This window comes from Bufo gargarizans, chromosome 1, assembly GCF_014858855.1.
Source record: "Bufo gargarizans isolate SCDJY-AF-19 chromosome 1, ASM1485885v1, whole genome shotgun sequence".
In the NCBI taxonomy this organism is placed as follows: domain Eukaryota; kingdom Metazoa; phylum Chordata; class Amphibia; order Anura; family Bufonidae; genus Bufo; species Bufo gargarizans.
Window position 1 is genome coordinate 741,460,039 of NC_058080.1, and position 13,509 is coordinate 741,473,547.

Below are 13,509 nucleotides of genomic sequence, written 5' to 3' on the forward strand. Positions count from 1 at the left end.
TTTTAACAGTAGAAATGAATTCCTAAAGTTATTACACAAAGTTGATTTGCTCATCCCTACTTGATATCCTATAATAAGAGCCTGGACATGCTGGTTGTTGTAGTTCTCTGCTTAATACCCTATAATAAGAGCCTGGACATGCTGGTTGTTGTAGTTCTTTCATTGATATCATATAATAACAGCCTGGACATGCTGGTTGTTGTAGTTCTCTCCATAAAACCCTATAATAAGCGCCTGGACATGCTGGTTGTTGTAGTTCTCTCCTTAAAACCCTATAATAATAGCCTGGACATGCTGGGTGTTTTAGTTCTTTCCTTGATATCATATAATAACAGCCTGGACATGCTGGGAGTTTTAGTTTTTGATATCCTTTAAAAGCCTGGACATGCTGGGTGTTGTAGTTCTTTCCTTTGATATTCTATAATAACCGCATTGACATGCTGGGAGTTGTAGTTCTTTCCTTTGATATTCTATAATAACAGCTTGGAGATGCTGGGGTTGTAGCTCTCTTCTCTGATATCATAGAATGCCTGGAGATGCTGGGAGTTTTAGTTCTCTCTTCTGATATTCTATAATAGCCACATTGACATGCTGGGAGTTGTAGTTCTCATTTCCCTCTGATGTCAGGATGTCAGCTCCCTGGACATGGAGCAGAGGTGAGAATCTAGGTCTATCAGTCCCATAGAAATGACTGGAGCAGTGGACGGACACCCCCCTCCCCCCAATCAGATAAGGGTCTCGCCCCCGTTATCTGTAGACGGGTGATAAATATGACACGCTGATGGTGAAGAGGCCGCTGGGGCAGTGCTCCCCAGGAGGAGCTGATGGTGAAGAGGCCGCTGGGGCAGTGCTCCCAGGAGGGGCTGATGGAGAAGAGGCCGCTGGGGCAGTGCTCCCAGGAGGAGCTGATGGTGAAGAGGCCGCTGGGGCAGTGCTCCCAGGAGGAGCTGATGGTGAAGAGGCCGCTGGGGCAGTGCTCCCAGGAGGAGCTGATGGTGAAGAGGCCGCTGGGGCAGTGCTCCCAGGAGGAGCTGATGGAGAAGAGGCCGCTGGGGCAGTGCTCCCAGGAGGAGCTGATGGTGAAGAGGCCGCTGGGGCAGTGCTCCCAGGAGGAGCTGATGGAGAAGAGGCCGCTGGGGCAGTGCTCCCCAGGAGGAGCTGATGGTGAAGAGGCCGCTGGGGCAGTGCTCCCCAGGAGGAGCCGATGGTGAAGAGGCCGCTGGGGCAGTGCTCCCAGGAGGAGCTGATGGTGAAGAGGCCGCTGGGGCAGTGCTCCCAGGAGGAGCTGATGGAGAAGAGGCCACTGGGGCAGTGCTCCCAGGAGGAGCTGATGGAGAAGAGGCCGCTGGGGCAGTGCTCCCAGGAGGAGCTGATGGAGAAGAGGCCGCTGGGGCAGTGCTCCCCAGGAGGAGCTGTTACTTCGCAGCAGAACTGACAGACACAAAACTGGTGTAAAGTTCCAGAGAAGCTCCTATCAAGCCCTCTGACGCTTCACCTTCCAATAAAATAAAAATTCAGACATATACGGATGGTATCAATAAGGATTTCAGCCCCGTAGGGAGTCAGAATGTGGAGAAGCAAAGAGAATATTGTTTTTTTTTTAAAGTATTAAAACACAAGAAAAAAAATAATATTAAAATAATAATAATTGTGGTCAGGGCTAGGACAACGTCGGCGTACGCAGAGAGACCTGCCCTGAACATAGTGGCTGAATTGTGCCGGAAGCCACGGACGCGGGCACACCAGTGAGAAAAAGGGGGCATACCTGATTGGAAGTCTGAAAAAAAGGGGTGGGAGGGAGGGGCGTGAGGCTCGGGCGCCTGGCTGAGCGAAGGGGAGGCGAATATATGCCAGACGCCCCTCCCACAAATGCAGGCTGGTCACAGCCTTATAATTTGTGGTCAGGGCTAGGACAACGTCGGCGTACGCAGAGAGACCTGCCCTGAACATAGTGGCTGAATTGTGCCGGAAGCCACGGACGCGGGCACACCAGTGAGAAAAAGGGGGCAAAAAACAACAGGTAGGTACAACACTTTTATTTACAAATTACAAAGCCAGTGATTGAAAGGCGTGAGATATCTCGACTTGAGGATCGGGTATATATCGGGTAAAGCAGGAGGACCGCCACCGCCCCATGGACCGGATGACGTGTGCCGGCACCCGATGTCGAGAAGCGGCAGAGGCCGCCCCTATGCGAAAGGAGTGTCCTGAAATAACCTTGGGGTCATGGCCTAGTCCCTGGGCGAGGGCGCGGATGTAGGAGATAAATTGAGAGGTGCTGAGTGGCTTGCCTGCATGCGGCAAGAGTGGGCTGTCGGGCAATGAACCTCGGGTGAGTGCCGTCAGTTGATGCAGCACTTGAACGGGGCACCATTTGTTCAAAGTTGGGTAGAACTTGACTTGAGTGGGGGGACCCGTCTGATTGGTTTTGGTGGAGGGTAGGGAGAGTGTGTAGTGGCCCTGGCCCCATGACAAATGTTGCTTCAGAGGATGATTAGTACGATTTGGACCGGCCAAAACCTCTCCGGGCCGAAGGAACCCATAAAAAGTGAGAAACATGGCCGCTTTCAGAATCAGGCTAATGGAGGGCCCAAAAGGATTACCATCCAATGTCGAGGAGAGATCCCTGAATAATTTGCTGGACACTGGTTGCCTATGGCTCGCGGACCCCTTCCCCTCCTTTTGAATGCCCCGAAGGGTGGCTTTAATAGCTTGGACGGAAAAAAAGGACCTGTGATGAGGAGTGGCCAGCATGGCATGATGTTGAAGTCCGGCTAAATAAAGTCTGATGGTACCATGCGATAGAGAGAGATGCGAATGACAATAGGCCAGGAAAGCCATGATGTGGGAGATTTCGGAGTGTTGACCCCTCGGATGACTCTGAGAGAATCTATCAAACGCTCTTAGGCCGGCCCGATAATTTCTCGCCGTGTTGTGTGACAGCGATTTGGTGACCAGACCCTTGGCCTCCTCTAAGAGTGAGTCTAAACCAGAACGAGGGTGCTGAATTGGGGCACCGGCGTGCCTGAGCGATCCGCGTCGGGCATTTCCTGGAAGAAAACCGCAAAATTAGCACGGGAAAGCGCGTCCGCAGCCCTATTCTGTTCGCCTGGGATGTGCACGCAGCGCATGTGAAAATTGTGATGGAGGGATAACCACACTAGCTTGCGCAACAACGCCATGATCCTGGGGGACTGGGCCCTGCCCTTGTTGACAATGTCTACCAAGGTCTGACTATCTGTAATGAACGTCACCGAAGTGTTGGACCAGTGGTGACCCCAGACCTGAGCAGCCGCCACAACAGGGTAAAGTTCCAAAAGGGGGGAGGATTTTAGGGCTGCGGAGTCTGAGGCTAGTTCTGACGGCCATCCGGCAGCCAGCCAATGAGACCTGAAGATGGCAGCGAACCCGAAGGAACCAGCGGCGTCAGAAAAAACCATGGGAGAAGAGGAATCCCACTGCGGAACGAACAAAGAAATGCCATTCCAGTCAGAGAGAAAACCGCTCCACATGTCAAGATCTGCAATGGCCTGGCTGTCCAAATGGATGACAGAATCTTGCTCCGGGGCGGAGGGCAGGAGACATAGCAACCTGGAAAGGAAGGTCCTGCCTTGGGGCATAATTCTGGAGGCGAAATTGAGCATCCCCAGCAAGGATTGGAGCTCCGCCCTGGTCAGAGAGTGACACTGAACTGCCCGGGAGATGGCTGAGCGAATCCTGAGCAACTTCTCGCTGGGGAGGCTAGCCTCCATTTTAACGGTATCTAGGATGATGCCCAGGAAGGTGACTGTGGTGGCCGGACCCTCAGTCTTGGCTGTGGCCACGGGGACCTGGAGTCGAGAAAAAATATCCAGAAGTGACTGGGGAATGGAAGGGACCTGGCTGGGCCTTTCAATGAGGAGAAAGTCGTCCAAGTAGTGAACGACCATGGATGAGCCACCGTGATGGTTGAGAATCCAGTGCAGGGCCTTAGCAAGTTGTTAAAAAAGCCAGGGGCTGCTCTTAGAGCCAAAAGTAAGCCGGTTGGCAAAGTAAAATTTATCTGCCCACTGGATGCCGTAGTACTTCCAAAGCTGCGGGTGTATTGGAAGCAGCTTGAAAGCATCGGCAATGTCTACCTTGGCCAACCAAGCCCCAACACCTGCTTGAAGAATGTACTGGATGGCCTCGTCAACTGAGGAGTACTGCATGGAATATTCCTCAGAAGGAATAAGTGAATTAAGACTGGGAATGGAGGACATATGAGGCGCGGACAGATCATAAATAAGACGTTTTTTATTTGAGGATAACTTTGTGACCAGGCCGATAGGGTTGATGCGCCATGACTGGAACGGGATTTTAAGGAAAGGACCGATGACGAACCCTTTGTCAACCTCTGCCTGAATGAGGGTGGTCACCGCCTCAGGATCACCAGAGGCGGATAGTAGATTGGGGCCCATCCAGCAGCCCTGGGGGCGCGTGATAATGCCGGTGTGAAACCCCTCTCTGCACCCGTCCAATAAAAAGGTGACAAAGGAACGATCTGGGTGGCCTTGCAGGAGTGCAGCCAGCAATTCCAAATTGAGGTCGGCTAGTCAGGAGTCCCTGGCTGACTTCCTGGGACAAGAAGGACGAGGGTGAGCCCGAAAACAAAGGGAGCAGATGTGCAGTGCTCGGCATGCGTTGAACGCACAGCCCTTGGCATTAAAGTTATTGCACACCTGGCTACTGCCGAGGTACACAATAGGCCTACCCAGTTTATCCAATGACGAGGAAGACCTGGAGGATCCGGAGGGACCTGGAGTGGGTGCTGACCGAGGATCTTGTACCGGATTAGGGCACCATTCCGTGGAATGAAAGATGGATTGGCAGATGGCACACAGGGGAGCCTTCAGACCTGCGAAGTGCCGGAAAAATAACTCCATGTCCAAGTCTGCCCAGTTGGACATGAACTGAAATTGATTCAGGGCCGCGGCGGCTTTGGCAGAAAACGAACGGTGATAGTCGTAAAATGCCGAGCCGCCGTACTTGTGCCCCAAATCCGTAATCCGGTACAAGTAGGTGTCTAATTCTTCCCTGCGATTGGGGTGAGCGGAGCACAGTACGTCCCTGTAGAGGCTGAAGGCCAGGACAAACTCAGAAACCGACAACTTCCTGTTTAGCCGAGCATCCTTGGCCTTCAACACCACGGAAACCTCTCCGCAATTGATCACCCGGTTTTCGGAAATATCCTGGGAGGCAATCAAAATGGATGCCAAATTAACATCCTTGCCTGCCAGGATATCCTTCTTGATGTGCTCCGGAACGAAATGGGAAGGAGCAATCTGGGGGGTGGTAGAAGGCCTACCTGCAACGTCCGGAGGGATGGCAGAAGTGACTGCTGACCCAGGATATTGCGGCGAGGCTGCTGGCCTGGTTTCTAAGACCGCGACCCTATTCTGGATGTCCGTGACTGAGCTGACGAGTCCGGCGATGGATGACTGGATCTGGGCTAGTGCCAGCCGGACGGAGTCGTTGTTGGATCGCTCAGCTGTCGGACCCGGAGTGGTCATCAGGAGTCGGTATAATTCGGCCTTGCGGGCAGTCGCGGGATGCCGAATTCCCCTGCGGTTGAGTTCGGCAAGCAACCTTGGCACGGTCCAACTCCTTAAAGAAGTGTTGCTATGATGCCCCGAAACGGATGATCCTGGCATGGAGAGGTTGTCCTCTATATCGGATATGTGAGACATGATGACCTGGGAAAAAAGGGGGAATTTGTATCTGTCGGAAACAAGAAGCACAAACGGAATCGGATATAGCGGCCGGAAGAAAGTGAAAGACTGAAGCGTGAAAGTGATCAGCGGAAGCACCTACCTGACGAAATGCGAACAGATCTGAAAGATGATTTCCAAAAACAAATCCCCAATCGTTTGAGAGGAACTAATAAAAAGAACGGACTTGAGTATCAAACTGACAGTTAACCCTGCCTCAATGACCGTCTCTAAGCCGACTAAAGGATAAAGGGGACAAAACCTGGGCGATCCAGGAACACTGACAACCTGGGCGATCCAGGAACGCTGACAACCTGGGCGATCCAGGAACGCTGACAACCTGGGCGATCCAGGGACGCTGACAACCTGGGCGATCCAGGGACGCTGACAACCTGGGCGATCCAGGGACGCTGACAACCTGGGCGATCCAGGGACGCTGACAACCTGGGCGATCCAGGGACGCTGACAACCTGGGCGATCCAGGGACGCTGACAACCTGGGCGATCCAGGGACGCTGACCACCTGGGCGATCCAGGAACGCTGACAACCTGGGCGATCCAGGGACGCTGACCACCTGGGCGATCCAGGAACGCTGACAACCTGGGCGATCCAGGAACGCTGACAACCTGGGCGATCCAGGGACGCTGACCACCTGGGCGATCCAGGGACGCTGACCACCTGGGCGATCCAGGGACGCTGACAACCTGGGCGATCCAGGGACGCTGACCACCTGGGCGATCCAGGGACGCTGACAACCTGGGCGATCCAGGGACGCTGACAACCTGGGCGATCCAGGGACGCTGACAACCTGGGCGATCCAGGGACGCTGACAACCTGGGCGATCCAGGGACGCTGACCACCTGGGCGATCCAGGGACGCTGACCACCTGGGCGATCCAGGGACGCTGACCACCTGGGCGATCCAGGGACGCTGACCACCTGGGCGATCCAGGGACGCTGACCACCTGGGCGATCCAGGGACGCTGACCACCTGGGCGATCCAGGGACGCTGACCACCTGGGCGATCCAGGGACACTGACCACCTGGGCGATCCAGGGACACTGACAACCTGGGCGATCCAGGGACACTGACAACCTGGGCGATCCAGGGACACTGACAACCTGGGCGATCCAGGGACACTGACAACCTGGGCGATCCAGGGACACTGACAACCTGGGCGATCCAGGGACACTGACAACCTGGGCGATCCAGGGACACTAACAACCTGGGCGATCCAGGGACACTGACAACCTGGGCGATCCAGGGACACTGACAACCTGGGCGATCCAGGGACATGAAACGAAAAACCCGCTGACTTAAAACAGGAAAGTAAAAGTTCCCCCACCTGGACCGCAAATTCTGGTAGTATGATGCTTAATTCTGCTATATATGAATGAATACATACATATACACACACATATATACACATAGATATATGTATACGTGCCTACATACACAAACATGTACGCACATATCCATACCATACGCATTTCTCTTTTTTTTTTTTTTATCCAGCCTATGTAACGCTGCCCTGAGCTCTGAACGGGCACATGCACTGTGTTTTAACCCGCCGGAAACCCGCTGGAGGGGTTGGGGAGCCCAAACGAAGCTGCGACCCCCCCAGAAAACGGGAGTACCCCTGCAACATAAAGCCAGAATTTGCCGACACCTCCTGCGCTGGAAGCACGGTTGAGACTTAATTACCAGTCTCAAAATTGCCTCACACTGGCTCTGCCAGTAACTGAGCTGTAAACCCCTCCTGACACATGTCCTGAGCGGCATGTGACCTGAAGGGCACGAGGCTAGGACACCGCTCCCCCAGCCCAGCCGCCTGTAATTGCGTGGGCGGAGCATGCTGGGGGAGAGCGGCATCTCAACCCCTCACCACCGGACCCAGACCCGGCCGGACGCGATATGCAGTTGGAGCGGGGCGAGCTGCGCTCCGATTACCTGGCTGGCGTGTGGCGAGACTGACGTTGGCGGCACGTGACCACAGTAACCCGGAAGTGACGATACTGACCGGAGTAGGAAGGCGATGTCGCAGTACTGCGTGAGGCTCGGGCGCCTGGCTGAGCGAAGGGGAGGCGAATATATGCCAGACGCCCCTCCCACAAATGCAGGCTGGTCACAGCCTTATAATTAATAATATATGTATATATAGTATTGCTATAACGGCACTGACTTGGTGAATGAAGTTGACAGGTCAGTTTTAGGGACCGGTGCTAAAACTAAACTCATAAAACGGTCTCAGAATTGCATTTTTTTTCCAGTTCCACCTCATTTGGATTTTTTTCTAGCTCCCCACTACATTGTATGCAGCATTAGGTGGTGCAATTAGAAAGTACAGCTTGTCCTGCAAAAAACAAGCTTCATACGTCTGTGCGAACGAAAACATTAAACCGTTACGGCTCCGGGAAAGCAGGAAGTAAAAAATGGAAACTTGTTCAGTCAGGAAGAGGTTAATAAGCTGTAAAAATAAAGGACTGAGGTGACGTGCAGTCTGTAGTGCTTGATGAACGCTGATGGAGATGTCCACATACCACTGTGTGCACTTCACCTCCTTCCACCCACGTGTCCGCTCTGATAGAGGCCATTCTACACCCTCCAGTATCTGGAATCCATCTAGATGGCGGTACTTTACTGCCTTTGTTACCCAGGTCTGCAACTGAAAACTGCAGGTAAAGATACTCGGCCTTTCCGGAAGGCAGGGCTTTGTCCAGACATGGAAGAAAAGATCTCCTTATATCCAATGGATGAGACGACTTCTGAGGCTGCAGAGCCGAATCAGCAGACAGTACTAGAAGAACAATTTCTGGATTGATATCTGAAACTGAGGACACCTTAGGAAGAAGCCCAGATGCTGCAGCAGAACTCTACGGTATGGTTCCTTACAAGACAGAGCTTGGAGTTCACTCACTCTTCTTGCTGAAGTTATTGCATAAAGAAAGAGTATTTAATGATAAGTGCTTAAAGGGGTTGTCCAGGGATTTTGTGATGGATGGAGGATTGGGAGCAGCTCTGTAGTAGAAAGCTTATGACGCCACAATGTTACTGGTGCTGTGTAGCTCAGGTGCTGGCTTCCATTGATGGAGCTACACTAATAGCCTGCATACCACATCAGTGCAAGCTATTCGCGGAGCGAGCACAGGCCAGGAGCCTCCATAGCACATTGCTCCTTACAGCGTCCAGTGCGGCCGCGGGGAATTCCGGACTCCCTTACACAGCAGTATACAGGAGTATGGATTCCTAAGTGCAATAGGCACCTGAAATTCAGGTAAAAGTAAAAAATAAAATAACGTACCTTATAAATATGCTTTTTATCACATTTACAATAAGTTTTAATAGTTTCTCTTAAGATTTAGTTACAATTTAAACATCCATGGTCAGGATTAGCTTCTCCTGATGAAGAAAATATTTCCCTGCAGATAAATGGTCTTCTGTAAACCACCACTTCAGATCTTTGTTTGTTAGATGGAAGGATCCAAAAAGTTCTGTCCAGAGAGCTCAGACTCTTGTCCCAGACAAGCAGGATGTTCCAAATCTCATGTCAAAGTTTACCCAGTGCAATTCCTCTATCGAAGAGGTGAGGAGACCTAGAATTCTCACTGCATATTGAATTGTAGAGTGTGGTAGACTCATGAAATGACTGACAGGTGAATAGTAGGATTCCTGTCTCTGGACAAAGTTACAGGCATTGCAAAGCCCAAGAACTGCCATCCAGGGGACAGTCTGAGGTGAGACTTCTCTGAATTTGTGAAAGCTGCAGTGTTCAAGACACATCAGTGTTTGAGGTGAGTATTCAGAACATCGCTTAGGCGCTCACCAGCCAATCGGGGGTAGCAGAGATGCCTGAGTCTGAGTGCTGCTGCCAGAACTACTGCAACTTTGGTGAATACTCGTAGCTGATGTTATTCCGAAGGGAAAACAGATAAACTGTAGATGAATGACTTGATGTGAAGTCACCACTGCTTCATAGCCCCCTCGGGCGAAGTTCGCTGAACTAATGTTCAAAACTCACATCTGATAGTCTCCTGGTTATTTCTAGTGGTGAGCTATTGTAGAGAGGATCCGCTGACTTGTAACCTTCAAGTTTTCTTGGAGACCTTCTGCATGGTGTTTGAGGAGCCTGGCTATATAAGCTCTGCAGGATTGTCTCCACTCTGTCTTCACCAGGACAACCTAACAGTTGGACAGTATCTATCTATTTTCGTATTCTGTCCTTGGAGCAGATATCCTGCAACAAAGAAGCTTTGCTGGCTGACTTTTTGTAGGTAAAATTAATGACAAGTTGATGTAAGACCTTCCTGTAACCCTTGACAACCTGATCTCCCTACCAATTGCATCGATTTATGCTTTAGGGAACATCTCAGGGAATCAGACCAAGAGAAGAGAATGGCACCTTCCTCCCAAAAGCCCTTTGCTCCCCTCTTCTCCGTGCTCTCCTGGGGGGTTCCTGACATAAGCTCGAGGAGCACCAGCACAGATGTGGCAGCAATTCATGTCTATACTGCAGTGTCAAGGGTTATTATGTCAGGATGTATCCAGTCTAGTCGGAACTCCAGTGTTGAGGGTCGATTGAAGAGTCAATCCTAAGTGAAGATGTTCTCTGTCAGAAACAAACTGTTCCTGTGTTCCTTACTTGCGGTAACATCTTCTGCCTGGAACTTCTACTTTACAACACCATGTGTATCCGTTGTCACATCGATATACTTAACCCTTTGTCGGATTACATTAAGGGAAACATTGAGAGAGGTGTTATTCGCAATTCTCCTTCATTCCTCTGGCTGGGGCTGGATGGTTCTCTCAGACCCTGAACTTATTATCAAGTTTTAAATAAGATTACTGTGAAAAACATGAACCTTTTGCTTCTGATCTCTTTTTGACAGAATCCAAAGAGCTAGGATCTTTAGTAGAGATGAGTGAATCGATTTGTAAGAATTGATTCGTCTTATTAAGCAGAGTTCTGCACCTGTGACAAGTTGTCCCTAAAGCTGAGACGCTCCCCCGCAGCTTGATTGAAAGGGCCAAACCTAACTGTATCGCACCTGCAACACTACTCTGAGTAGCAGTGCAAGCAAGGCTGTGTTTCCACTACTGGAGCAATGACTGTACAAGTGTTGAAGAATTTCATTTGCATTGTGCCTATGTGCTTAAAAGTGTGTAAGAGGATAGCCCTCTGGGTCACCAGACTGATGGACCACCATCATGATTCCAGGTAAGAAGAAAGTTTCTATCAACATTACATTATGCATTGCTATTATCAGAGTCTGAGGATACCTGTAGTGTTAAAACAGGCCGCAAGGTAAACCATAGTAAGGTTAGGGATGGGTTTTGGAATGGCATGAAGAGGAGGAAAGTTCCCCATCCCTCTTAGCAGGGGTGAAGTACTGACCATGTCCAACTGCTATTGTTCTTAGAGGATGGTAATTGGAAACAAAAGTGGGATATTCTGGACTACAAAATGTTACCAATTTTCAAGTAGAGGCTATAAGGGCATCCTAGCCAGTGGCTTAATTTAAATTGACTGGGCCACACAGCAAATTTTTTAACTGGGCCCCCCGCCAGAAACTTCTTCGCAACCCTCTTGTCACGTGCATCCCCCACTCCTGTGGTTAGCCAAGATCGCTCTCTCAGACGAGGCCAAGCAGCTGCTTCGTCCGTTTCCTACAGTCTCTCTGTATATGATGTCATTTTATAATAATAATTGTTGAGGGGGCCTAGATAATAAAATCTGTTATCCTCCTCCTGGGTGGGCCCCTTCTGAGTTTGGGCCCCAAATCAGCTGCTTCCCCTAAAGCTATGCCCTTGATCCTAGCTGTAGAGTTTACCCTAGTTCGTCTTTTTTTTTAGCAGAATAGCAGATGAAACAAGAATTTACCAGCTCTGTACCATCCAACGGAGGGGTCCAGGAGTGAAAAAGATAACAGAACAAAGACCCATTTTCTTCTGCTTATATGACTAATTATATTAAACCGCAATTCAATTAGGTTCATAAAATTAACCATTGTAATCGTGATTGGTTAATATTTGCTGCAACGTGAAATCGATTAACTGTTTTTTTTTTATAGTGTTTTCATATAATAAACAGTTAATTGGTTTCAGACCATAAAAGACTGTGAACTTGGAACCAAAATTAACAGTTTGAGTCCCTTTTCTGTCACTGCAGTGATTATTGTACAGGGTGAGTCAGAAGTCTCAGGACACCCTTTTATTTCAGAAACAAAAGTGAAAATTAAATATCTGAATACCCCAGCAAGTAGTGATTGAAGGGGCCTAACTTTTAGGCTATGCCTGGAAGATGGCTGCCATCTTGAAAGCCGCCATTTTGGATCAAGTGCAACTTTTTCCAATGGGCAGTGAGTTATGCAACATATCAAAGAAGACCAGAAATTTCTTAGAAATCATTTGCCACCATCAGATTTGCAATAGCTCTTGTGATTCAAAAGTTATATTATAGTCTATTAATGAAAAGAAAGGAGTCTCTTTTCCGCAGTCGGCCTCTAAACCTAGATTTCACTCCTTTCATTACCGGTCCAAAAGACCACCCAAAGGCTCAAATCAGACAGGGTCCCAGCAGAGAAGGTTTAGAAATAGGAGATCTGACTCACCAAGCTTCAAGAAGAAGGGGTTTGGAGGCAATAAACCAACTAGTTTATGATGCCAGGCTTCATGTGCACATAGAATCAAGATTACTGAACTGATTCCTCAAGCTAGGTGGAAACTACTGTAGACTCCTAGATAAGATCTTTGGTTCAGAAAGAATATTATCTGAAACTAAAAGACTTTCCTCCAAGTTGTTTCTTGTTCAACATTATGGCAAAGCCTCATATAGAAGCTTTCATTCAGTCCCAGTTGCCCAGAGGTATTCAGGAGTGTGCTCAAGAGTTTTTGCAGTAAGTCTTAAGGGAAATGGAGGCTGGGCACCTTCCTCATCAATTGTATTTGCAAAAAGCAGTTCAGAATGGAGAATATTCACTCAGTCATCAATATTATTTAGCATGGCGACTTTGCCACTTTGACATTGTCTCCATCTGCCCATCCTGCCAGCCGATTCAGTCTTCTCACAGTGGCAGTTGGTCTTCACTGTACTGTTTTTCATTATCAATTTACATGCCTTCCTTTTGGCGTAACATCAGGACCCAGGGTGTTCACTAAACTAGCAGCATCCTTTGAATGGAAGGTATTTCTGTACTTAGATGACTGGCTTATTAAAGCTCCCTAAAGAGGGCTTCTCATTTCGGATGTTACTCTTACCACACCAGATTAATCAACAAAAATAAGTGCTAACTAGGATTCCAGTTAGATTTAAAGTCCATGAGGCTCAGGCTCTTGCAGGATCATGTTCGGAAGATCAGGAGGGAAATGAGATTCCTAAAGTCCCATCGCCAGACTTCTGAAAGTCCCACAAAGTCTAACCTCAACCAGGCAGTGCCCTGGGCTATGGCACACATTCAAATGTTACAAGCTGACATTCTTGAAGCATGGAATTGACATCCAATAGGACTGGATCGCCAAATGATTGTCAGTCCAGAAACAAAGAGAGACCTCGCTTGGTGGCTTCGGCAACTAAACTTGACTAGGGGCAAGTGAATTATGCCAACCGCTCCAGTAACCGTGACTACACATGCCTCTGCCACAGGATGGGGGGCACATCTGAACACACTGAGGAGATCGTCTCCTCAAGAGAGACAGCTTTCTTACAACTTGAGAGAGTTGAGAGCTATATACCTAGCTCTCCGTCAGTTTCAGGAGGTTCTCAAATACTGATCAGTTTTTAGTAG

At 49.5% G+C, this 13,509-nt stretch overlaps 1 protein-coding gene across 1 annotated transcript in view; it reads right to left on the minus strand.

Annotated features, from left to right (window-relative positions):
- Window positions 1–13,509, minus strand: part of LOC122930413 — a 47,940-nt gene that overhangs the window by 22,752 nt on the left and 11,679 nt on the right. The window contains exons 3-8 of the mRNA XM_044283798.1: window positions 8,365–8,525; window positions 5,833–5,898; window positions 4,795–5,714; window positions 4,119–4,224; window positions 3,162–3,830; window positions 776–1,431 (exon numbers count right to left, since the gene is read on the minus strand). Coding sequence (XP_044139733.1) covers window positions 776–1,431; window positions 3,162–3,830; window positions 4,119–4,224; window positions 4,795–5,714; window positions 5,833–5,898; window positions 8,365–8,525 — 2,578 coding nt within the window. The remainder of the gene's footprint in view (window positions 1–775; window positions 1,432–3,161; window positions 3,831–4,118; window positions 4,225–4,794; window positions 5,715–5,832; window positions 5,899–8,364; window positions 8,526–13,509) is intronic.